We start from the raw sequence: 25,732 nt of genomic DNA, 5'->3' as shown, positions 1-25,732 counted from the left end.
CCAGGGTGGTCCTTGGAGCCCCCGGGAGCGGAGTCCTGGGGGATCCCGGGGTGGGGTCCTGGAGTGGGCTCCAGGTAGGGGTCCCGGAGCGGGTCCCTGGGCGTCCGGGGACTTGCCCCGAGGAGGGTCCGGAGACTCCCTGTGGCCGCCCCCTGGGCTCACACGTCCAGAGCGCGGCTGCGGCGGTCGGTGCGGGCAGGGAAGGGGGCGGGCGGTGCGGGCAGGGAAGGGGGCGGTGCGGGCAGGGAAGGGGGCGGGCGGTGCGGGCAGGGAAGGGGGCGGTGCGGGCAGGGAAGGGGGCGGGCGGTGCGGGCGGGGGGCGGGCGGTGCGGAGCGGGCGGTGCGCGATGGGGTCCCGCCGCCCGCGGGCCTGACCCGCCGGCCCGGCATGGCGGGCATCATCAAGAAGCAGATCCTGAAGCACCTCTCCCGGTGAGGCGCCCGCTCCTCTTCCTCCTTCTCCTCCTCATCCTGCTCATCTTCCTCCTCCTCCTCCCCGGGGGGCTGCGGGGGACGAGCCTGGCCCGGGCCTGGGGGGTTTGGGGACCGCCGGGCAGCGCCGGTGGGGAGCTGCCGAGCCCGGGGGGGCTGAGGGCCCGTTCGGGCCGTGGAGCCGCCGAGCCGGGGGGCGGTGTCCGAGGGCCCGGGTGCTGTGGGGCCCGGGGTCCGGTGTCCGGGGGCAGCGGGCCCAGCCTGCCCGGAGTGGCCCTGCCGGCCGCCCGTCCCCGGGTCAGAGTCCTCCGAGCCCGGCCGGTGCCCCGGTGTCGGTGCCCAGCGCGGAACCGGCGGTGCCGGCCCTGGGCCGCGGGCAGCGGCAGTGGAAGTTCGGGGGGCGAGAGGGGAACATGAACAGCCCCGGGGTGACATCGGCACTAGGGGGGTGTTCGCGTTGTATTCCGTCATTTTCAGTGAAGTTCATCAAAGGCGCTGCGAGGGGCGGTGAGGAAAAGCGGTTGCTCCGTGCGTGAGGCTCTGCCGGGAAACGCACCTGCGGCCGCGGCTGTGCCGCTGCTCGGGGCGGGCCTTGGGCACACAGCGGTGCCTCAGTTTCCCTTCACGGCGAGAAAAGAGCTGCTTGTGTTATCTCATGGCTGCGGGCACCACCTCGCTCTGCATCGCTGCGGGATCAGAGGATCGCGAACAGAAAAGTGCCGTGTCTGTGAGGGTGCAGGTGAGGGCACAGCACTGCACAGCGCCTGTCCTCTGTGCTTTCTGAGCAGGTCCTTTCCATCCCTGCTGCTGGACGCGCTCGGGTGCAGAGTGAGGGGCCTGAAGTGACCTGTGTGGGCTTCGTGGGGTCAGTGCTGGTGTGATCCATGAATCCCGGACCTCTGAGGCAGATCCTGGGAGTGTCTGGAGCCCCGGCCCATGCCCACACACCCTGAGCGCACAGTGCAGGGTCTGTCTTGGAGTCACCAATTGCTCCGTGCTCTGGCTCTCTCAGCACTGTCCCAAATAAGGGGTGATGGAGCTGCTGCTGGAGCTGCTCTGGGTGCTGGTTTAAATGGATTTCTGCTAGACCTGACATCCCGAGCGTCCGAGCTTTCTGTCTCGTTCACCTCACACAGGTGTGTTGTAGTCAGTACGGATTCAGCCTCCTGCTCAGGAGGCACTGAAGTATTTTATACCACGGAGAGGTGGGTGAGAGCAGTGCTTGATAGAGGATGGAACAGAGCTGGGCTTTATCCTGGGTGCGGCTCCTGTGGGTGTTGTTCTCATGGACAATTCTCTTTCTTCACATAAATACAAGTTTGCTGGTGCTTTTGCTTGATTTTGCATTTCGGTCTCTCTTTACCACTGTTACAGCACGTTCTTGCCCAATGTGCCCCTTTTTCCCTCTGATTGGGCCAGTTCTTAGTGTTCACCTGTGTATCCTTTGGGTGGTTCCAAGGAGAACAAGGAGTCCCACAACATTCAGCATCTCTGTTTTCCTACTAGCTGGACTTTGTCGTTTGGGTGATTGGTCTGATCCTGCCCCTCACTTGCACAAGGATTGTGGATCTTTGCAGAAATGCAATTTGAACCCAGTTTAATGGTGTATAAAAAAGATTAAGGTTTTTTTTTTCTGGTTTTGTTTCCTCCAAATACCACATCTTCACCCTCCCTTTGGGTTTTCTTTCAGCCACACTCACTTGCCTGGAAGAATCTTGCTACTGAATCATTAATCTGCCTTTATTTTCTGCTAACATTTGCATATGAAATAATTCCTTGTTCTTTTTGTTGTGTCTCCACTCGGAGTCCCTTCTGCACGGGGGTGTGTTTTTGTCCCTCTTCTGTGTGTGGATTTGCAAGGAAGCGGTCAGGAGAGGCAGCTGGATCAGGGAAATGTGAATGAGGTGTTCCACCCGACTGTTCCTGTGATCCCCCCTCACGTGTGTGACAGGATGGCCATGGTGGTCACGGCGGGGATCGGTACAGCTGGGCTTTGCCCAGTCGTGAAGGTATTTGAGAAGGCTCAGCCTTGTGTTGTGCTTCAGCAGCTTAAATTCCTAGAGCAGGAGAACCTAAAAACTTGCGGAGCTTTCACCATCTGTGCCTTTCACTCCTTTGTCCTATATTTAGCTTGGAAAAGCAAACAGATTAGGTGGTTTCAGTTGCTGTTTCCAGGCGGGCACAGGGCTGCAGTGCTGGGGAGTGTTTGGAACCCAACATCAGGGGCTCCCTAAGACCTGCCCGGGCATCAGCTGCTGGCTCTGAGCATGCTTGTGTTCCCCAGCCTGTAATTATTCATGGAAGCACATCTAATGCTTTAAAATAAAATCAGTGAGCTGCCTTTACCTCTTCCTGGCCTTATTTGAAAGTAGCTTCTTCTCACTGCCTTTTTTTTTTAACCAGTGTTGGTGTAGCCGCAGCAGATCCGTGTTCTCAGGGTGTGACAAAGGCCCTGTTCATCCACAAGCCCAACTGCCCCAACTTCAGGTGCCACTTTGGGATTTGAGTTCTCAGCACTGCAGTGGAAATCCTTGCCAAAATGGCTTTTATTTAATTTCATTGGAGAGATTTATCCCCTGCTGCCTATAACAGCTGCTTTGTGACGTTTTCTTTTGGGACACGTGTTGAAGCTTGTGAGCTTGTGGAGTAACAGGCACACAGGACATGGCTTCCAGAGGAAATGCAACGTGCAGTCCTGCTGGGAAGAAATAAAAGCTGGTGTCAGCAGAGGAGCAGCTGGGCTGGGGTTTGGGGGCAGGTCTGAACACAGGGGAAGGAGAGCACAAATGTGTCTCACTGTGACAGGGCTCCAGAGAGCCGCAGCTGAGGAGTAACTTTGGGAATCTCTGAAAGTAGGGTGAAAAGGGAGCAGAGGAGAAATGAGAGAGGAATTAACAACAGCAGAGCTGTTACCAGAGAGGAAAACCTGTGTGGAAAACGAGACCTGTTTGCAGAAGAGAGTGCAGAGCATGTGTTGCCAATCCAGGCAGATGTGTAACAGATGTGCAGCACAGAAATGAGTGGATAGCAGGTTGTGGATTTGGCAAACTGTTCTCAGCACAGGATGGAGCCACCTTTTCAGGTAAGTGAGATAGGCTTTAGGAACAGAATTTAAAAACCTGTTAGAGAACAGAGCAGTGGAGCAGTGTGTGCAGGGTAACGCTGAGGTGCTTATCAGGTCAGGTCCTCAGCCAGGAGAAACAACATCATGCGGCTCCTCATAAATAGTGCTGCACCTCAGTGGAGCCCTGCATCTCCATTCCAGGGATTAGGCCTTACATCCCTTTTTTCCAGGCGAGGTTGCCTTGTTTCCTGCCCTCTCTCATTTGCAGCTGCAGCCAGTCCTTGCAGCTGATGGGTCAGTGAAGAGACCAGGCAGGCTTATGGTGTAGCTTCAGCTTGTTCTAGACCCGTTTTGCAGCGGGGACATGTGGGTGTGGCAGCGGATGCTGAGCTGGGAGCGCGTGGCCTCCTGGGGGCTGGTGTTTCCTAACTTGGATGTGAGCATCTCGGAATCCCTTCCTGGCCCTGAAGATGCCTTTGGCATTACCCCTTCCATGCAGTGGTGCTGCTTCTGTGCCAACACAAAGAGCTGAGAGCTGGCTCCCAGACCCAGCACTGTGCTGTGCTGTTCTGCAGTTGGCCTTGGAGCTGTCTGGGTCTCCTGGCTCAGGACTGTGACTCCTCCCTGTCCATCCCCACCATCAGAGACCTGCACTCAGGCCAAGGCAGGGCAGAGAAAGGCCTTTGCAGTTGTGGTCATCCTGCCAGGGGGGTGAGAGACTCCCTGGGGTCAGGATGGCAGAAATGAGACGTGCTGTCTTGAGGGGACCCATCCCTCTCCTCAGAAAAGGTGGGCAGAAGAAACAGAAGCAGTTCTTCAGCCCAGAAGATGGGATTTGTTCTGTGCCATTCAGGAATCATTGGAATGGACTCCGTGGCTTGCACCAGGCAAGTCAGGCCGTGTCACCAGCTATGCCTTTGCCCAACACAGGAGTGTGGGGAATTCCCTGTGTCTAAAGAGTGCTTTTTGCCCTCAGCTTAGATTTCTTGCCCAAATGCTACAGTCTGGGCACTGCTGTAAGAGAACAGAGCCTGAGTTCCAGCTCTCTTTGCCTCTCCCTTGCCCTGAAGTGTTTTGCAGCATCGCTGCATGCTCGAGCACTGCGCTGCAGCTGTGCCCTTGCTGCAGTCACAGGATGGCACATGCAGCTCATGGCTGTGGGACACCCTCAGAGCCAGGAAAAGCTACCACCAATAAGAGGGATTTGCTTGCTACCAATCCTTCAGGCTTCTCCCAGTTTCCTGATCTTAACTGTAAATTACCTGGAAGCAATTTAGCAAGCACAGTGGGTAAGGAGGAAAGCAAAGAAATTGCATCTGGGAATGGCCTGAGGAAGCTACCGAATCTCAAGTGATTTAGGCAGCAAGACCTCTGACCAGCTTTGCAATTTTGGCTTTAGCTGCTTTAATATCCTTCTTCGGTGATCAGGGAAATTTCTGTGATGATCTCTAAGATGATTACTTGACTAAAATAGCTGTTGCAGCAATGGGAAGTACATGAAACCACAGAGCTGCCAGCTGGTAAACACTGCTAAAAACCGTTACTTTTCTGTCTGCACAGTGTCCTGCTCCCGCGGTTCAACACGGGCTGTTCGGCCACGTAATGGTTCCAGGGTGGATCCAGAGCATGAAGCAGTTTGTGGCAGGACTTTATGAGGCAGTTTATGAGGAAAAAGCTCTGTCAGGTCCCAGCAGCTGCTGCTGATGCAGCACCAAGCCCCTGGTGATGAGCTGGTCTCTGAGTTCTTGCATGCTGTACCCAGCAAAGCATGTAAGGCTGGATGTAAACCCTTTACTCAGTGTTTTAGTTTGGAAATATCTTGTTTTCCCTGTACATTTTGATGGCTTCTTTTACTCTTAAAATTTTTAATATAGAGGAATTCTTGATGGCAAGGCAGAACCCCAAGCTGTTATGGGTAAAGTAACACGCATCTGCCACTTCTTTGTTCAAGACAGGGTGGGAAAAAGGAGTGGGCACAGACAGGACGTGGCATTTTCCCTTAGCAGTCTAAAGTCTTCCCTTGTAAAGTCACGGTTGCTGTGCTGCACTTTGCTGGGAGAACCACATGGACAGTTTTATGGAGCTGCTGGGTGCAAGGTGTTTCCAACCACTTCTCCTCAGCTCCAGACACATGTGCCATTTCTGGAATGCTAAATAGGCTCTTGTTGCAGCAAAGGTAAATTGCACTTGAGTAGCTCAGGAGGAAAATGTGGCCAGAGCCCTTCAGTCTCACTGATGGAAAGGGACTGTTAAAGGGGCTCTTCTTATTTCCCCTGGACTCCCTGAGCCTATGCCTCCCCTGCAGCAGCTCAGCTGAGTCAGAATTAGGTAATAACCTGTTTGTTTTTGCACACTGGAAATGAAAATGATTGGAAGATGAAGAAGTAGAGCTTTGGAACGGTGCTTATATTTATTAGATTTCTTTCAAGTTTTCTTTCATCTGTTATTTGCTTTAGGATTAGACTTGGGAAATTCCCTGGCGGGTGCCGAGGGTTTCCATTCCAGATTTGTTGGGAGCATGGGGCAGCTGGCATTTAAACTTTACTGAGTGTCCAGGCAATGAGCTGGAAATAGCAAAACAGCTCCTCAGTGAGATGGAGTTCAGCCCCTGGCAGAGACCTGGCCTCTTCTCCTCTCAAATGAGTTCCTGGTTTGCTTTCCAGGGCTCCCAGTACCCAGTGAGGTGCTGGTGGGTGTGGAGCAAGGAGCCTCTCAGCGTTCAGAACGCTCTAGAGAAATACTTGTTGGGACAAGAAAGGGTCCTTGGGGCCAAGGGAGGCTGCAGCCTTTGGGGAGAACTGAGCTGGAGTTCTGCTCTGTGTAGTGGTTTGGTCTCGTGCCTGATCTGCTTGGAAATGCTGATTTTTCTCCCTGCGAGTTTAACTCTGAACTGAATTCCTAAGCCCTTTTCCCTTAGCCATGTTATATTGCAGGAGGTAACACAGAGCCAAGACAACTGATTACTCATCAGGATGTTTTGTGTTTGGCTTCGGGTGGCTGAGAGGCCCAGCCTTTCATTCAATGCAGCTGAAGCCTGGAAAAACAGAAAGCTGATAATGGAAAGCCACCAGCAGTGTCGTGTGTGTACAGGGACACCAACTGTGCCTAAATCCACCCTGATAAGGAGCGTGGGACAGGCTGGTACCACGTTACGTGGAAACTGTTTGCCCTGTAACCCAAGCAGCGCGAATTTATCAGGCTGGTTGTCCACTTGGGAAGCTGTTACTGCTTCCCAGGATATCTGGGGTACAAAGAGCTGTGCACAGGTGATGAGATGATTAAAAATGTGGTGCTTTCTGTCTTCTGAACAATCGGGCAGTTTGGTGTTGATTGGATTCCCTTAAACTCTAAATGGCTTTGTGCTAAATGGGTGTGAGACCAACTTCCATCTCATACTGTGCAATAATTAGTCCCATCCTCTGCTAATTCAGCGAGTTTCTCTTCCTCCTGTGCAACTCTGCCTCTGTCTGCAGAGCAGCTCTGTGCCCGCTCTCAGACAGAGTGGTCCCTGCTAACACCAAAAGTTCGAGGAGGTAAAATGGCTTTTGTTCCTGAAAAAGCTTTTGGTTCTTCCTGTGCGTCTTCGAGGCAGCTACTTTTTCCCTTTTTACAGAAGTTTTGACCACTTGCCCAGTTTTATTTCCTCCAAAATTATTTTTAAGTTCATCCTCAGTCATGTGTGCTGCACTGAAAGCTTCTGCTGCTGCCTTCCTTGAGAGAAGCCCTGATTTGGAAAGTTGCTGACCTTTCCTTTAGCAGTTGTGAACCTTTTGTTCTAGTAAACACGCTCTTTGGCTCCTGAGATAAGAGGTTTTAATTTGAGGTGAAATGTCTCATCACAGAGATTTTTGGATTGTAGAAGATCTTCCCAAGGAAGATGGAAATCCCACTAAATGCCCTGTCCAAAACCAGACCAGGCAAGACTTGGGAAGATTTTTGGGAAGGAGCAAATCTGCATTGGTCCGAATACAGTTGTTGGGGTTTTTTTGACATGTCCAATTCCTGTCATAGTTGCTTAAATTACATATTTGTATTCCAAATCAAAGCAGAAAATCCTCATCTCTTCCCTTGCAGTGACCCTTGTGGAGGCAAAAACCTCATCTGCAGTCGTTCCTGGGCTGGTTGCCCACTGAGCTGACCAGTTCCCCCTTTCAGCCTTACCTGTGTTTGGAGGGACTTTCCAGCTGCTCCCTGCAGCTGTGGCTGGTGTCACAAGTCGTGCACTTCCTTCTGCCCAGAGATTTTGCTTGTCATTAGGCAAAATAAAGGTCACGGGTGTACAGCTAATTAGCTCTCCCATATAATAGCCATAGTGACAAAGGTATTAATAGAAATGCTGGTGTGGAGCTGCGGGTGGTGGCTGTGTACAACAGCCAGTGATGGCTGCAGAACTGCAGGGAGGAGGCTGAGGCAGAAACTCTTGAGTATTTGAGAAGAAGGTTCCTGATCCATGTGGCAGCAGGGTAATGAGACAGGGATCTGAGGAGAGGTTTTATGATTTCAGATGTCTTCTGACATTATCTGTCCATTCATTTGCTCAGTTGGAGACAGTGTGGCGAGACAGCTACAAATATGAGCATAAATTTATTTATGATTCTAGCCTGGCTTTGGGCCAGCAGTCAGATTTACCTAAACTCCCTCTTGCAATCAGTGAGTTTGTGGCCTCTGGATATGCGGGCTGAGGAACTGAGCAGTTGTTTTCAGTAGTGGCATCATGTTTTGATATATATTCAAGCTGATGACTGAGCAAATAGATTTTCAGGGTTGACTCTTGTCAGGGTAATCCCAGCAGGCTCAAAAGGAGTGCTGCCCTGTGAGTTCACTGGCTCAGCTCTGCTTGACTTCTGATGGAGCTGCAAAAAAAAAAAAAAAAAAAAAAAGTGCAAATATCTTCCCGTGTCAGTTTTCCCAGTAGCCACCATTTTCATTCATTTTTCCCTAAGCCAGCAGCCCGTGCTGCCAAGGACGTTGCCGTGGGTGAGTGTGAATGGAGAGAGCCTGCCAGCAAACATCTGACACGTTCTGCTCTTGCTGTTTCCTTCCCCTGGTGCTGACCAAAGCAGTTCCTCTCAGGCAGCCACGGACACCTGGCACCTGTGAACTCTGTGTTCTCAGGAACTCTCACCTGAGGCCTCCTCTAAACCCTGTCTGACATGTGGGTGGAAACGTGGCTCAAATGTGGAGGTTATTCCAATGGAAGGTCTGGGATTCCTGTACGGGACGGCAGCTGAAAGCAGGGTTGACAACGGGCAGCATACCCTGGGAAATGTGGGCTGTGGTTTGAAAGAAAGAATTTGTTTCCATTTGAATTTTTTTTTTTTCCTCCGCAAAACCTGCAGCTTTTGTTATCCCATCGTGGGTGGGGTCTGTAAGCTCTGCTTTGGAGGTGGAAGGGCACATTTTGGTGCATGTGGAGTGCCTCATGGAAGGATTCTTGAGTGGAGTCTGGTAGCACTGGAGGTGGTTTTGGTACCTGCTCAGCAGGATCTCCACAGCCTTTCACTGGAGATGGTGATAAAGAGTTGTTTGGTTTGGCTGGATCAAGTTTCATACCGTGCTCTGCACAGTGTCCTGTTTCACAGCTTTGGTTCTTCCACGGTGTGCTGGTATTTTTGATACACCTACACACTAAAGGAACGTGATGCCCTGGTTCAGATGTGTGTTCGTGTTGTCTATAATCAAAAGAGAAAAAACCCTTGTGTTAGAATAGTAAAGTAAAAAGCAGACCTTTATTTGGAAGCTTCCAGGTGTCTTGGTGGTGACAGGCACACCCAGAATTTAATTTCTACAATTTTATAAGGTTAAGTAATTAGGATATCTAACAGGTACATCCAATAGGAGATTCAGTTGCCCCAGTAACCCACCCCTGGGCCAGACCCTTGGAGTTGGTCTCTGCCCCACTTCTTATTATGCCTTATTGTAGGTTCCCTCCTTGGAATAAGACTAAACAATATTTCAGGAATGTGTTTAGAAGGTCAGCTTATCGTTCTAAAATCGAGGGGAAAAGGATAGGAAAACTACTGGAGCTACGGCCATGCATTAGCAATCTACACAGCTACAAATATATGAAAAATGTATAAAAAGCTTAGGCATCCTTCCCCCCCTTTAGAGACTTGACAGTATAGAATTATAGGCAACACTTGTACTTTTCCTCTGCGTTACCAGCTGAAAGCAGCTTCCCCTCTGAGCTCGCTTATCCCGGGATGAGGCTCCGAGCCCAGGGATGATCCTTCAGTGCAGGTGTGAGAAAGCTCGGCCAGTGTGAGCTGATCACTGCCCACACCAGCCTGGGAGCTTAAGTGCTGTGTATTACCTGTCCATGTTGTGTTTGGTGTATTCTTAGCATCCAATCCCAAGTGGACACGGTGACAGCAGCTTTCAGCAGAGCTGGTTCTCGGATGCAACACAGGGGTGCTCCTGTATTGCCTCTGGAGGGCTTTGCTCTAATTTTCAGCCATGTCTGGGTTTGTGGGTGCTCCCAACAGGACTCCAGGCCCAAATCGTAGGGATTCTCAGTGCTCCCTGCCAGTGGAGCAGCTGTTGGAACACACTCTGGAATTTTCAGTTTCTTGGTGCAGATGCTGAGAAGCCAAAACGACCTTGGCCACCTCCCTGGGCGTGTTTAAACAAGAAGCCTTTGGTTAAAGGGAGTGACGAGTTTGAAGGGAATGTGTTGGCCTGGCAGATGTTGTAAACTTGGTCTGAGCTGTCAGTGTGTCCCTCTGGCTCAGGGCAGGGAGGAGACAGCAGGGCACAGGAGCCGTCTGCAGAGGGAAGAGCAGCAGTGGGCAAACTCACAGCTGTGTGCTGCCCTCCCCTTCCAGCAGTGCTGCATCACTAGCACAGGGTTGACACCAACATCTCAACATCTGTCAGACTTTCTCTCCCAACAAAATGTTTGCTTTGGGAAGGCCCTTTTGCCCCTGGAAGCCCAGGGCTGATGGCTCAGCTGCCGCTCCGGTGCCTCAGCTGGGTTTGTGCTACACCCCAAGCTCCTACAGCAGCTGCAGCAGCTGCATCCCAGCAGTGTGGCTCTGGTTCCTCCTTTCCTCCTTGAGCTGTGGCTGTTCCAGAAGCCCCTCATGCCTCTCCCAGAGCAGTCCCCACGCTGTGGGTGCAGGGATGGAGCAAGCAGGGCAGCGTGTGACTTGGGAGCCTGCTCCTGCTTACGCTGACAATAGGGGCTTTCTTTCCATCCTGCTTTCTGGACCACTGTACAGAATGAGAATTAGCATTGGCATGGAGGAATGTGTGAAATAAGCCCTGGATTCAGTGGTGGGAAAGTTGTCTGGCAGGAACTCTTCAAGTTTGAATCGGGTGACGTTGGAGTGCAGCCCCCTGCTCCCCTGGTGGCAGCTCCTCCTGCACAGGAGGGGGGTTTGATGGAGGCAGGAGGGGCTCTGCTGCCACAGAGGGATTCTCCGACATGGGGAAGTGTTGCTAACACTTGTACAGCTTCTGTGATCTGCTGCCCTCTGAACTGGCTGCTCTGGTTCCTTAGGGGCCACTCTGGTTTTAATGAAGTCAGAGGCTTTCACACCAGGATCCTCTGCTCTTGATCAGTCCTGCTGCAAGTGTTTATCCATGACACTGAAATCTCGGGCACATGAGGGGTGTGAAGGGCTGCACACAGCAGAGGTGAAGCACTGGCAGCCCTGGGGAGGAGGAATTTCAAGCAGAGAAAACAGAGGAGGGAGCTGGGGCAGTCTCTGGGAGGGGAGTTGCTGTTTGGCCCCGCTGACCAGAGAGCAGGCTGGGCTTCAAGGGTGGTGTTTAAAAGGGACATCCACAAAAGTAGTTCATTAATGATCTTTTGCATTCCGGGGCGAAAAGACTCCAGAGAATTAAACTTTTCCCTGCTGACATGGCAGTCCTGGGGGGAGTAAAACTGCTGAGCTCTTGGAGTTTGGCTTTGGTTTTCTTTGGTTTTGTCCTTGGGCAGTTTTGCTGGTTTACAGGATCCAGAGCTTTAGAAGGAAATTTTCAGTTTCTAAAACCTGAATTTAGTTTAAAACAAAAAAATCCTCCAAATGTCAAAGTGTAGCTAGAGATTTTTTTTTCTGGAGCGACCAACTTGCCTTGGGTTTAAAAATGTCAGAAAGGGTTTAACAGAACAGCAAACAGACTCTGGTATTAAAATAGCTCTGAAATGCTCCTGCAGTCTCAGCAGCTTTGCTGGGGGCTGTTTTTTGAGTTTCCTCTTTCTTCCCTTGTAGGTTTACCAAGAACCTCTCTCCAGACAAAATCAACCTGAGCACGCTGAAAGGTCAGGGGCAGCTGACCAACCTGGAGCTGGATGAGGAGGTGCTGCAGAATGTGCTGGAGCTGCCCACCTGGCTCGCCATCACCCGGGTCTACTGCAACAAGGCCTCGATCAGGGTGAGCAGAGGCAACTTGAAATGGATGAAGTTATCCATTTACAGGCAGAATCGCTGAGATTGTGCATGGACTTGCACTTTGCACACTGAATTCATACAAATTCTTCCTCCTTGTGCTTTTTAGAGCAAAAAATTGGGTTTCTGTAGTTGTTATAAGCTGCCAGATTGTTTAATTGCAGTTGGTACTAACCATAGTTGCACTACATGAACTCAAAAGTTTTAAGGACATCAAAGAGACTTTCTATAAAAGAAATATGGTTCTACTCTGCCAAGTGACAGTAAAAATGAGCTTGTCTTACTCATCTGATGTGCTCTGTTTTTAGAGTCAGATCTGCTCAGTTTAGTAACAAACATTTGTTCTCCCTCCTACAGAGTGAACGTTGCTGTATGAAAATAAAATGGAGCTTTTTGGTTTGTGCACAGTCTTCAAAAGAGTTGTGTGACTTCCAGTAACAGCAGCAGTTAGTTGTAAACTCTTAAAGGCCAGGAATGTTCCCCATAGCAGAATTTGACCTGCAGAATATCTATTACTCCTGACGATATATGAGATCCAAAAGCTCAGCTGGGTTTGTAGATCTGGTGTCTGGAATGTCTTTTCCCTTGTCTGTGTCTCTGTTTGACCTGGAAACAGTGAGACATTGTGTACATTTCCTAGAGAAATGGGGCTCAAAGTTTGGGCTGAGATGTTTTCCTGCAGTTTCTGAAACTTTCCACTGCAAAGATCACTCTGATAACCTCAACTTTATCGTTTCAGATCCAGTGGACGAAGCTGAAAACACACCCAATCTGCCTGGTAATGTTGCCTCTCTTGTCTTCTTTTCTTCCTTTCTCCCTGCTTTGTTTCTTCTTCTTTTCTTCCTTTTCTTCCTCACTCTTTTTAATCTCTTCTACTTGAGAAAAATCCTGGAGAGGGAAACCATCAAATGCTCGAATTTTCATTGGACCTGAATCCTCCAGCACATAGGGCCACAAGTGCCCTCCCATGAGACCCTCATTTCACTGCAGGATGGAGCCAGATGAGCTCCCAAGGAAGTCCAGGGCAACCTTGTGCCTGTTTTTTGTTGTTTGTTTTCCCCACTCCTGGGGTTTCAGGTTACCCACTGGCACTGATGGTGTGAGAGCTTTAACACATGAGACTCTTGTCTGGAGCGTTGAGACTCCAGAGTTGGTTGTCCCTGCCCTGCAATCTCACCCCAGGGCTGGTGGGCTGAGCTTGAGGCTTGGTGTGGTGTTCATGGCTCCCACATTGTGTCTCTGCAGTACCTGGACAAGGTGGAGGTGGAGATGAGGACGTGTGAGGAGCCTCGGCCACCCAATGGACAGTCCCCCATCGCTCTCGCTGCCGGACAGAGGTCAGACCCCGAGCCCTGCAGCTTCTCCCTGACATCCTGCTGGGGTGTGGGGGTTGCTGTTCTCCTTGGTTCACCACTGGCCTCCCTGCTCTCGGGTTTAAGTGCCTCTGGTGTTGCTTATAAACTTCTCCATGTGAGCCTTATCTCTGTCAGGCCTCTTGTCGTGACATGGGGACATTTTCTCTTTGCAGTGAGTATGGCTTTGCTGAGAAAGTCGTGGAAGGGATGTTTATTGTTGTCAATTCCATCACCATCAAGATTCACTCCAAGGCCTTTCACGCTTCTTTTGAGCTGTGGCAGCTCCAGGGCTACAGTGTCAACCCCAACTGGCAGCAGAGTGACCTGCGCCTCACCCGCATCACGGACCCGCAGAGGGGAGAGGTGAGGCCTTGGTTCTGCACTGGGATCACAGAAGAAAAGTGTGATAAATGATTTTTCCTTGTTTCATTTCATGTCTTCTGAGTGTTTTGGAGGGTTTTTTTTAACCCTTGAAATTGGGAAAACCTCAGCATTTTCCTGTTTTTCTCCTCCTGGGCAGGTTCTGACGTTCAAGGAGCTCACCTGGCAGACCCTGCGGATAGAGGCAGATGCCACGGACAATGGTGATCAGGATCCTATCACTACTCCTCTGAGACTCATCACCAACCAGGGGAGGATCCAGATCTCTCTCAAGAGAAGGGTGAGAGTTTCCTCCATGCTTTGCAGGATGTGGTCTCACTGCCTGATGCAGAGATGATACATATTTCCTCCCACAGTCCTCAACAGCCCTTCTCTCCCTTCAAAAATGTTGAGCCCAAACTGATGTATCTCTCCATGTTTTCTGTCAGAGACAGCTGTGTTCTTACCAAATGTCAAAGCAGTTTCTTTCCCAGGGGAGGATACTGTGGATGGAGTGAGTTTTTCAATCTGTTTGAACATCCCAAGGAGAGCTGTCATCTCCCTACTGGGAGCTGAAAGCCTGACAGCCTGATTTTTAGCTGTCAGTGGAAATGTGATGATTTAAAAAAGAAAGAATTAAAGAGTGAGCAATTTGTCTCCTAAAGAGGAGGTGGCTTTGACTGCTTTCCATCTCAGAGGAGGTGCTGTGGACATGCACCAGATAACATCTCTCAGAGGAGTTTCACAGCAGCCTCCCTTCTTTCTGCTTCTGTATTTTATGAAGACTCTATGTCTGTGGGGGGCAATTTTTGAAGTCCCTAACTCTATCCTTGCTGTTTCAGACCAAAGATTGCAACGTGGTCGCCTCCAAGCTGATGTTTCTGCTGGATGATCTGCTCTGGGTGCTGACGGACTCTCAGCTGAAAGCAATGATGAAATATGCTGAGTCTCTGAGTGAAGCCATGGAGAAATCTGCTCAGCAGAGGAAAAGCCTGGCACCAGAGTCTGTACAGGTGAGTGAGGTTGGATGTTGGTCTGCCAGGGAAAAGGACAGCTTCTGTTTGTGTGGCATCTTGCCCATACTCACAGAATTTTCCCTGGTGGGAACTCGTGGTGTCAGGTCAGTGTCACAAGGACTGTGGGGTAGCGAGGTGACCAAAGGAGTGGGATTTATTGCCAATACAACACGTTTCCCAAGCCAAGGATGAGGGAAGAGGAGTATTGCTGCTGGAGTTGGAAGCTCCAGAGAGGCAGGGATGCACATGTAGTGCAGTGAGGTTGCACAGGAGGGATGGGGAATACTTGGCCCTTTTTGCCCAGGAATCTTAAAAGGGACTTGAAAGATCTTCCAAGAGAAGTGCATGCAGCTGGCAGAGCTGCAGACAAAGGATTTTGCTCATGACAACACAGGAAAGGATCCAGGTCTTGGGAATCCCAATTCTATTCCTATAAACCGATGCCTTGCAGGCTGGAAGATTTGCATGAGTTGATTAATTGCATTATAACCTGTGTGTTTTCCCTCTCTCCGAGTTCTCATCGAGCTTGTCCCTGTCCTGCAGACCACCCCCCCTGCTCCCAGTGCCCAGCAGTCCTGGGCTCAGCCGTTTGGAGGCACCCCCAACGCCAGCAGCATCGGGCAGTACTTCGACAAGCACGACATGAAGGAGTCCTCCTACCACCTCCTCATCTCCCGCCTGGACCTGCACATCTGTGACGACAGCCACGCCCGGGAGTCAGGTCAGGAGAAAGGAAAACAACAGCAGAGGCAGCAATTTTCTGTCTGGAAGGGGGCTGGGAAGCACTGGGGTCTTGCAGTTTGGGATTTGAGTTTCCAGGCCTGGTTCTTACCATATCAACTGTTGGCCATTTGATTCAGGTGTCCTTTCTCCTTGCCTGGGACAAGATTTTGGTGCAGATTCCTAAAGATGGTGTCCTAATCCTGGTGATGGTGTCAGTCAGTTAATCAGTGGTGGCACTCAGAGCAACGTGGTTCTGAATTCTCCTGGATCAGGGCTCGGATTGCAGAGCTGACCGTGGTTTCCTCTGCTCTATTCCCCACAGGTGCTTTGAAGCATGGGATGCTGGGAGGTGCCATCCAGCTGACATTCAGGAGGATGGCTTTTGACTATTATCCTTTCCACAGGGCAGGTAGGCAGCCTGTGGCCTCACAACCTGAGGAGGGGGTTAAAAAGGGAGTTTCTAGAACTGCTCTATGATTGCAGACTAGACTGGAAGGAAGAAACCTCATTTCAAAGCCAAGATGTTTGCTTTCCTGCAGGAGATGCCTGCAAGCACTGGGTGAGGTACAGTGAAGCAATGGAGACACGGGGACAGTGGGCAAAGAAGTTGGTCAGTGAATTTCAAAGCAAGATGGAGAAGTTTTATGAAGAAACAGACCCTGTGTTTGCCAGGAATCCACTTTCCCCCTTCAAAAGGAAGCCAGGTAATGGTATTTGATAAAACCAGTGAAGCAGGAGGTGGTAGCAATTTTGCTCTATCCAGCAAAATCTCTAGTTGCCTGTCCCCAGTTGAGCAGGCTGATTTGTTGGTGCAAGAATGCATAGCACTCTAAAAATCATAAATATAATGGCAAAGGGAGGTGGCTGGGGTAGCACTGCAGCAAGGATGGACAGGCTGCAGAGATCCCTTTCCTGGATTATTGTTGAGTTTCTCCATAAGTGAGTATATAAGGTTGAAATTAAATACTTAAGGCCTGGCTGAGGGGGGTGTTCTCTTGCCACAGAACAGACTCACCTTTCACAGTGTTCTTCCTTCAAAAGTCCTGAGTGTTTCTCCTGCCCAGCTGTGTTCATCCGTTTCTAATTTTGGGGCTGTTAATTCTGCTCAGTAAGCACGAAGGTGTTGGTACTGATGGTGCAAAGAAGGTGACTAAAACCCTGCTGGTTCTGCCTGTCTGTCCCCACAGACCCTCCCCAGAGTCCCCAGAAGAGCCCCCTGGAGAAGGGCCGGGCTCCTCCCACGAGTCTCCCGCAGCTCCGGCACCCGCCCTGGCACCGGCTGCGCTCCAGCTGCGTGGTGGTGCGGGTGGATGACCTGGATGTTCACCAGGTAGGGAGCTCAGCACTGTCTGCCAGTGGTAATGGCACTTTTTAAAAGGAAATTGAACCAGATATGATTTAAATGAATCATGCAAATCTTGCGACATCCAAAACACTGCCCAGAGAACCTAAATGCTGTTATGATGTTGCCTGTAAAGCTTTTAACCCAAGAGTGACCTGCTGGTAGTTTTCATGTTCAGAGGGAACTGCATAACCACGGGTTTCTGCCCTCTGTTCCTATCTAAGCTTACACCAAGCATTAGCAGGCCCAGTGTAAAACATTCCATGCCTTTGAGAAGCCACCCAGGGTGTGGATTTTTGACAGAGGAGGCGTGAGTCTCACCTCAGGCTTTCTGCCTTGGGACAGAGCATCCCCAGCCTGGATCGGGCCCTGCATCCATGTGCCCTGTATCCATCCAAGAGCTGGTTTTGCTCTGTGCAGCACCAGATACTATGATGGACTTGCCATCGTGCTGCTGATCTTGCAGACAGACAGCTGTAAGAGATTTCTGTTCTGTTTGTTCATGTCACCTAATTCTGCTTGTCACAGCTCTTACTAGCAGTGACAGGAGACACAAAGAACGAAATTCCCTCAAAGGGGAAGAGTTGGCAATATCAGCAGGTAGAAGAAAATTATGTTTTTGCTTGAAAGCAGCGTATGTTTGATGTGTAAATGGGGTGGATTGAATACAGGCAACTGCAGGGTCACTGGGACACTTGGGTTTGCCAAGTCTGAGTTCTGCACAACTGCATTCCATTCTGTTTTCAGGTCTCTACAGCTGGGCAACAAAGTAAGAAACCCTCCACCTTGCTTTCATGTAGTAGAAAAATCTTCAAACTCCCTGACCAGGTCTCTGCAATCCATATTGAATTCACAGAATATTACTTCCCAGACAATCAGGACTTTCCAGGTAATACATCAAGGTTAGCACCTTCTTTCACAAGCTTCTTAAAGAATCATCAGTTGTTTAGATGTGTTAACCCTGTTAGATGTTCTCTGTCCATTGTTGTTTAGTTTTCTGATTTTTTTTAGGGTTGTTGGCTTTTTTGGGTTTTTTTTTTTTTGCCTGTGGGAAGGTGGGATGGGGTTTGTGCACAATGTGGAAGCAGAGCTGTGCTTGCAGGAAGGAATTGCAGCAGCTGCTGTTTGCCCAGTTCCTGTGGTTCAGCCTTACTGAGAGCCCTGGAGCGGGGCCATGGGGTGCTCTGGGTGCTGTCTCAATGGGTCACCTCATTTCTCTGGGTGCACCACAGCTGCTCCCCTTCCAAGATGTGTCTCCCAGGGGTGGTGAAGCCCCTGCATTGGTGCTGTCAGTGCAGGTTCTGCACTGAGCTGCAGAGCGCCCGAGGGGCCTTTCCTGCTATCATTAATCCGTTTCTTTCTAGTTCCATGCCCAAACCTGTACGTGCAGCTGAACGGCCTGATGCTCACCCTGGACACACCAAGTGTGCTCTGGATAAACCTCTTCTGCCTGGATCTGTGTCGCAGCCTGGAGCAGTTCAAAGCCATCTACAAGCTGGAGGACTCAGGCAAGCGGGATGAGCACGTGGATGTCCGGCTGGATGGCTTCAGGCTGAAGGTACCATTCTCTTCCTTCCTTTCCCAGTCTTCAGTGTTCTCTCTGTGAAAGGAACATGAGACCAGGACATAGCTGGAGTCCATAACCAGGAGACAAACCTGCTGCCTTCCTCTGGCTTTGCTCTGTCTGCCATTTGTGTTGGTTTTGTTTGGTGTGTGGGCAGCAAAGCTGGTGCCGGAGTTCTCATCCAGGATAAGCCTCTGTCATTCCTTTCTCACCTCTTGCCTTGTCACGTCTCTCTTCCCCCTGCAGCTCAACATCCCCGTGGATAAGAAAGTCACAGACCACCGGGACCGGCCGCGGGCCCTCTGTGTTTGCATGTCAGAAGTGACAGCCACCAACACCCGCCATGCTCCCTCCTGCAGCTGCCAGGACCTCCAGAGCCTCTTCCGTAAATTCGCTGGGTCAGAGTTCTTCCACTCCAGCTACACTGAGTTCCCACGGACGCAGGACAGATTCAGCCTCCTCCACACCCTGTTCCTGCGCCACGCCTACCAGGTGGATGACAGGCTGCAGAAGCAGCCAGGCTTTGCCCAGCTGCCTCACAAAACCTCTGCCTCTGAGGATCTGTGGTCTGTGAATTTCAGTGAGCTCTCCCTGGGCTTCGAGGGGGCTGAAAGCTCCAAGGGCAGAGCCCTTAGCTTTATTGACCCTTTTCCCCTTTCCATATGGGCCTGCCTGCCCAAGAGGTGGGGGCAAGCTCAGATATCTAAACGACAGGAACTGGCCACCTCTGAGGTGAAAATCAAGCCTTCTGCCAGCTTTAGCAACCACTCCAAGAACGAGAACCTCTCCAGAGAACACAGTGTTTGTCAAAGATCAAAGACTGACCAGGATCTGAAAAATATCTCTAAGGCTCCAGACACAATGGATATCTTGGGAGAATCTGACTGTGAAGTTGATGATGGAGTAGACAGTAAGGAGCTGGAAGCCTCTGCTGATATCCACGTGCTCATGTCCTCCTCTGTCCATGTCAAAGTTCGGCTCAACCACTACCAGTACTTGGTGCTGCTCAGGATGAAGGAAGTTCTGCAAACACTACAGGAGCAGCTTGCCCAAGATACCCAGGAAATGACTGGGTCTCCTTTAGATCCCGTGTCTGCTTGTGTGGGAGTTACGTTCCACAGTGCTGAGGTGGCCCTGCTCATGACCCCTGCTCCAGGGTCTGTCTTGGAACCCAGATCCCTGGACTCGGACACAACCAGCCTGATCGAGTCTGAGCTCTCGCCTTCAGACAGCAAGGAGGGGCTGGCAGCTGAAGAGAAGGAGCTGAAATCGGAGAGCGGTTCGGAGAAGGGCTTAGGCAGCACCTCAGAGCTGCCAGAGGACAGCGGGATCCAGGACACCGGTGCCACTGTCCCGCTGGAGAGGCTCCCGAGATCCGCGAGCGACGGAGCTCTGAGCGCAGCTCCCCGTGGTAAGGGCGCAGAGGAGAAAGGCTTGATAGAGGAAGCACACGAAGCTGTGGAAGCCCTGGTTGCAGAAAGACCGGCAGAGACCAGCAGCCATCCTCAGAGCCCCCCTGCTCTCCCTTCCAGCCCAGCCTTGGACACGCAGCCCTCGGGCAGAGGAGGCGTTGCCCTCAATGGCCAGGCAGAGCTCATCCCGCTGAGGAACATCGAGGTGGAGCTCTCCAGCGCGCTGCACATCACCAAGGACGCCACGAAGGAAGCTCTGCACGCGACCATGGACCTCACCAAGGAGGCCATGTCCCTCACCAAGGATGCCCTGAGCCTGAGCCGGGACAAGATGACCTCCACCATGCAGAGGATGCTGTCCCTGCCCCCGGCCAGGTGAGCGGGCCAGGCTGCCAGGCTGCAGGAGGGGGAAACAGAGGCCAGCTGCTCCCTCTCCCTTTTGTTTGGATTGGAGATGGGTTAAGTGTTCGTCCCTTGGGGCTGCTCTGAGGATGCTGAAGTCTGACTTGCAAGTGGTCAGAGACCAACCCAGCACTCAGATAATCTGCAGGCTCAGCTGCCTGCCTTTATCACTGGTTTTTGTTGGGGTTTTTTGTAGGGATTCTGTGCCCAAAGCAGAGGAGGGAGCAGTGACCCCGGGCGGGGTGGGCAGCGGCAGGATGCGCTTCTTCTCCATGAGGAGGACCTCGTCCCAGCATTCCTTTGACACCACATCTGTGGATGGGAGTGGCCCTGAGGATGGGCTGTCCATGGACAGTGATGGCAGCGATGGCTTCGTGATGCTCACAGACTCTGGTAAAGCCCTTGGCTTTTCCTCTCCCCACCCCTCATCTCACAGGGGTGATGGCTTTGTGCCATGGCAACTCATCCATGCTGCATTTCTGTGGAATCACTTTTGCTGCTCTTTTTGAAGGTCTTAAGGAGTTCCCTCACAGTGGCTCTTTCTGCTTTTGTAGCTGCCTTTATCTTGAGATGAGGAGGATAAATGACTGTGGGGTGGCCCTGCACGTCCCAGTGGTGTCCTGAGGGCTGTAGGGGCTGTGATGTGCTGGTGGTGGGTGGTACAGAGCATTTAGGAAGGGCTGGTTGGACATTGGGTACTCTGGACATCTTTCACTTCAACCCTGTGTTGCTTAAACTCATCTGAGGAGCTGGAGAGAGCTCTGCAGAGGATGGTACCTCCAGAGAGGCCAGAGATTCAGGCAGATGCTGACATCAGGACTTCCAGAAAAAGAAATGGAATTGAGTTGTTGTTGCTTCCTTTTCAGAACCCAGCCTGGACCCTCTTCCCTCGGGGCAGCTTCCTCAGGCCCACAATGACACCGGCAGCAGAAGCAGCCTGGTGGATGAGGGTGGAGGGTCTCTGGAGGTGAACAGCTCCACATCCCAGAGTGAAGACCCCAGTCTGCAGCTGGTCAGTCCCTGGCACTGGGATTCTGTCCCTGAGGGGGTCTGAAAGCGAGGTGTTTACTGTAACCAGTGAGCTCTTGGTGGCTGTTTCAGGTGTCTGTCCTCGTGCTGAAGATGAATGATGTGAACTGTGCAACAGAGGTACAAGGAGATGATTTGTCTGTGGCTTTACAAGTGATGAATGTGGTTCCAGAGCAGCTGAACAATGTTGGGATGTGGCAGTTCCTGCGTGGCTACGTGGGTAAGACACTGCTCTGGGACTCAGCTGCACTGTTAGAACTGGCTTTTACGCCAGCCTGCCTCAGGGGATATTCCATTAACTGGAGCCTCGGTGTTTGGGGTGGTTAGGAGTGAACACAGCTCACGTGTGAGGGTTCAGATCTGGCATTTGAAAGATGCTTCCCAAGTGCCTACACAGTCAGGCTCTGTGGTGCCTAGTAATCATTGATTGGGATTTTTTAAATTGCTGCTAGGATGCATGAAATGAATGAAAAGATTAAAATAAAGCTGTCTAGGGAAACCCTGAAGTTATTCCTGCTCTGAGAAAAATGCTTTTGGTCTACAGTACTTCCCCTAAATTTGAATTAAAAAAAAACCCAAGCCAAACCTGAAAACAATGAACTATCTCCCCACACACCCAAAAAATATAACCCAAACAAAACCAAAACCGGCTCCAACCCCAAACCTGAAGTGAAAGTGTGAGCAGTTCCCAGGCTGTTGATCCTGCCTTTCCCAGTCCTGCCAGTGGCCACGGTGGGGCAAAGGGGTGAGGAAAGGCTGGTCAGCTCTGGAGAGTGAACCAGGGCACTGGGGCAGCTCTGGAGGGCAGAGTTGGGGCAGCTCTGGAGAGCGAGTGGAGCACTGGGCCAGGTCCTGCACATGCAAAACAGGGGCCAGTGTTAAAGTGTGGTGATTAAGGGATGCACCTGGGACCTTAAATAGTCCAGCTCTGGTGCCAGTTTGGTGATGTGGGCTCTTAGTCCTTTGAAATGTGGATTTCTTTCATGTGAGAGATGATGTCAGACCGAGGTCACTTGGCTGCTTTTGGACAGAAATGGGCTTCCCAGGATGCCCGTTTTGAGTTGATACCTGATCACTGGTGTCCCGTTGTGCAGTGAGATCTCTCTGCTCCAGCTCTAGGAGACCCAGGTGTGGAGAAGCCTGCGAGCCCTGAGCCCAGCCAGCCCCATCCCGAGGTGTGCCTGCGCCTGGAGTCGGGTCCGTGCGCGGCCGCTCACTCGCCGCTGGCTGAGCGCAACGGCTTCCTCCGGATGCTGCTCCACAGCCGCTCCACGGAGCTCTGCACGTCCTGCCTCACCAGCCTGGGACCCTTCCTAGAGGATGAAATCATCCCAGAGGTGATCCCCATGGAGATAGAGATTGTGGATGCCAAAATCACCTTGAAGGTGAGAGATTCCCCCCAGGGCAGAGCTCACTTGAAGGATTCCGCTTGGGAAGGGACGCTGTGGGATTGCTGGGGGCCTCTGTAGAGCTTCTCTTTTCCTGAGGCTGTTTGGTTTTGCTTCTAAAAGCTGCCCTAGGGATGAATGAGGAGCACAAGGGAAGTGTGTACCTGTACACCCTGTACATAAAGCCAGGCCTTTCCCTAGGGTGGGTACCCCCGCGAGTCCGGCAGTGCTGCCGGTCAGGAACGCTGCTCCTGAGGAGGCTGCAGGCAAGGGAAGTCCTTCCCAGAGCTGTCCCAGCAGCTCTTCCCTTCTCTTTGTGTTTCTCCAGGATGACAGCCCCCCGGTGTACCCCACCTCCCCTGGCCCTGTCCCCATCACCTTGGCAATGGATCACGTTGTGGTGAGGCGCAGGGATGACGGCATCTTCTATCTCACAGGTCAGCAACGTCCTGGTTTTATTGTCCCTCTGCACCCCCGGGCTGTGCTGGCGGAGGCTGGGACTGAAACGTGATGGTTGCTGCTGGGAAGGATGGACTCTGGGGTGGGAGCAGTCCCTGTGTGTGTTCCCTGCTGTGGGAGCAGTCCCTGCCTCTGTTCCTGGTGTGAGAATTCGTGCCTGGTGTTTCCTCGAGCACACACAGACAGGATTCATTATTACCTTTTAGTCTCTCCATTTTAAAAGGGAAAAGAGAATTTTGTTTCCCTGTTTAAAAAAAGGGAGGGAAAACAGAAAGGAAAAAAATTAATTAAAGATATTTTTGTTCTGAGAGCCCTGTTGTGTGAATGTCCACACCTGAGTGGGTTCTGTTGCTTTCCAGCTTCCCAGGGGAAGGACTCAGCGAAACAGGAAAAACCTGTGTCAGTCCCTGAGGAGCAGAAGGCCCCAGCACAGTCTGGCTCACCAGCCCCAGCAGCAGGAGCACGTGGGCTGCAGGTGAGTCACTGCTGCCTGTTGCTGTCTGGACAACAGAGAGCTGGAAATTCTTTTCTGCCTTTGTGTGTTTGCAGTCCTTGGCAGGTGTGGTGAGCTGCAGGAAGGGAGTGCCCTGAGGAACAGCCTGTGCCTCCTCCTATGAGTGTTTCGAGGAGTGAGGCACCTTGTCCAGCATGAACTCACTTGTTCCCTTTCATAATCTGTTTGGGGATTTCTGATTGGCTCCATCTTCCCGACTTTGACCAGTTCCTTGTTAGAAAAACAGGAATTGAGAGGTTCCCACAGAGAGAGATTCTGTCAGCGTGGTTGTGTCACACTGTGTAATTCATCCCAAAAGCTCCTGCTGTGGTTTCCCTTGGAGCAGGTCACTGTGTACCTTGAGGACTCCAGCCTTGTTCTCTGCTTGTCTCTTGTAGCTCAAGCAAGTGCCAGAGTTGCAGAGGGAGCTCCAGACCATGAAACTGGCCCTGGCAGAAGCCAACATGGACAAGGCTCGCCTTCTGCAGGAGATCAGGAAATACAACCCCCTGTTCCAGCTCTGACGGTGCCGGCACTGCCAGGGACAGGGGACCAGCACCAGCGGGGCAGGTTTGGTCATTTCGCTGCCAAACGGTTCCAACTCTCGGACTGAAACCAGCTGGGACTGCATAGAACTGGGGAGAGGGAGGGAGGGAGGCCTGGCTGAGACAAATGGGAGGAATGAGAAGGAGTTTTCTTTGCTCTGGCCTGGGAGTGCTGCACTGAGCCAGGGCATGGTCAGCCCACGAACACCAGGTCAGATGCTGGGGGGACACCCCATGTCTCCTCATCTATGGGTGCCTTTCAGCCTCCAGCTTTTGTGGTGACATCTGGACATGGCCCATGTTGGGGTTTCTGCTTCTTTCACCCTTCCTTGTTGTGTTCTTGCCCAGCTGTGCTTGCCAGGGGCCGCAGCAGGAGCAGGGTGGTCACTTCAGCACCTGGGCAGTGACAGGACAGGGGCAGCAGAAGGGTCAGGGCTCTGGTGGGAGAGCAGGGCTGCTGTCACCTGGAAGCAGAGATGGGATTTCCCACTGTGGAGTGAGGGCACACAGTTCACTATTCCCTCAAGAACAGGGTCAAGATAGTAAAGAAATTCCTTCAGATTCCCTTTTCCACCACTAATTCCTTGTGTAGAGATGGATGCAGTGTATGAGACTTAGTCCAGTTCATTCCCACTTAATCCCACAATGTTTGGCTTTATTGATGCAGGAGTTAATTCCTTACAAGGCACTGTTTAAACTTCAAGTTTACTATCAAAGAACGGGGTGAGGGAAGTTGGTTCAGTCTCAGAAGGAGATGACCTGGGTGTTTTTTGGGATGCACCTTGTCCTCAAAGCTTTGTGTGCCCGTGTTTCCCAGTGGGGACGAGGAGCAGCCGTGGCTGCTGAGGAAGGAGCTGTGGGGTTTTCAGCACTGGGTGGAATCTCTCAGCAGGGCTGAGGGGCTGCCTGGGATGGGACACCAGAACCACCTGCCAGCCCTGTTCCCAAAAAGAAAACACTGGAACACACCTGTGTGGAGCAGTTCCCTGTGAGCACCGCTGGGAACTGCCCAGAGCCCACGAGCAGGAGCTGGACTTTGTTTCACCAAACCTTTCTGCTGCTCCCTCTCCCTGTGGGGGAGCAAGAGCTCCGAGAACTGCTTGCCTGAGGTGGAATGCCATGGTATTCCTGCTTTTTCTTCATTAATTGCTTGAAAATAGGTTTCTCTTCTGCTTTTTCAAATTTTCATTACATTTTGTGTGAGTAGGGGAAGGAGCAGGGTGCCAAGGGTTTGCCCAGCCCTGGTGCCCACCTGCAGGGTCCCACAGCTTCTCCCACGTGTGCAGGCTGAGCACAGCTGGGGCCAGGTTGTTTACAGCAAATTCCTTGCTCCAGCAACTTCAGTCAATGGGTCTTGTTGAAGAATTCAAGCATTTCCTTTGCTTTGAAGACCCAGTAAAAAAGACTGTAACCCAAGACCCACACAAGTGGGAGGACAAAACCTCCTGGATCCTCACAAATATCAAAGTTTACTTCCTGGAGCCTCTTGTTTAAGGATTCTTCCTCTGTTCCAGTGAGAGCCCAGGGAGTCCTGCCCAGCACAGGTGCCATGGGAGAGCACGTGGCCTCAGCACCTCTCACAGGGTAGGAGCAGCTCCCAGGGCCCCTGGAAGGGGACAGGGGGAACGTGCAAGGCTGAACTTGAATTTGAATTTCAGGCAGTATTGGAACTTTGCTGCAGTTTGTTTCCACTGATGCATTTACTGGTTCTGTGAACCACGAGCGGAATTAAACTCATTAACCTCCTTCCAGCCT

At 51.7% G+C, this 25,732-nt stretch overlaps 1 protein-coding gene across 2 annotated transcripts; it reads left to right on the top strand.

The window, feature by feature from the left end:
- The first annotated feature begins 321 nt into the window (after positions 1-321).
- UHRF1BP1 (UHRF1 binding protein 1) lies at positions 322-25,723 on the top strand. 2 transcript variants are annotated; one of them, XM_048328369.1, is made up of 21 exons: positions 322-432; positions 11,713-11,875; positions 12,629-12,667; positions 13,135-13,226; positions 13,418-13,607; positions 13,765-13,905; positions 14,447-14,617; positions 15,164-15,341; positions 15,666-15,752; positions 15,883-16,047; positions 16,531-16,673; positions 17,433-17,574; positions 18,050-18,243; positions 18,496-20,036; positions 20,260-20,456; positions 20,930-21,075; positions 21,165-21,312; positions 22,206-22,477; positions 22,809-22,917; positions 23,299-23,414; positions 23,831-25,723. In XM_048328369.1, exons 1-21 carry the CDS (start codon positions 389-391, stop codon positions 23,954-23,956), a joined length of 4,404 nt encoding a protein of 1,467 aa, XP_048184326.1. In that variant the 5' UTR covers positions 322-388; the 3' UTR covers positions 23,957-25,723. The 2 variants fall into 2 exon arrangements, with proteins under 2 accessions (XP_048184326.1, XP_048184327.1); XM_048328370.1 differs by lacking the exons at positions 322-432; positions 11,713-11,875 and having other exon boundaries at positions 11,882-12,667; positions 13,135-13,225; positions 13,518-13,607.
- The last annotated feature ends 9 nt before the right edge of the window (positions 25,724-25,732 follow it).

The sequence above is a fragment of the Corvus hawaiiensis genome, chromosome 24 (genome assembly GCF_020740725.1).
Source record: "Corvus hawaiiensis isolate bCorHaw1 chromosome 24, bCorHaw1.pri.cur, whole genome shotgun sequence".
Classification (NCBI taxonomy): domain Eukaryota; kingdom Metazoa; phylum Chordata; class Aves; order Passeriformes; family Corvidae; genus Corvus; species Corvus hawaiiensis.
Note: the sequence above shows the minus strand (reverse complement) of the source record. Positions and strands in the feature narration are given on the sequence as shown.

Excerpts from the sequence above, each read along its gene's own strand:
- UHRF1BP1 (XM_048328369.1), top strand. The coding sequence starts at position 389 with ATGGCGGGCATCATCAAGAAGCAGATCCTGAAGCACCTCTCCCG. Across the intron at positions 22,918-23,298 it reads CGGCATCTTCTATCTCACAG|CTTCCCAGGGGAAGGACTCA; the intron begins GTCAGCAACGTC and ends GTTGCTTTCCAG. Across the intron at positions 23,415-23,830 it reads CAGGAGCACGTGGGCTGCAG|CTCAAGCAAGTGCCAGAGTT; the intron begins GTGAGTCACTGC and ends TGTCTCTTGTAG.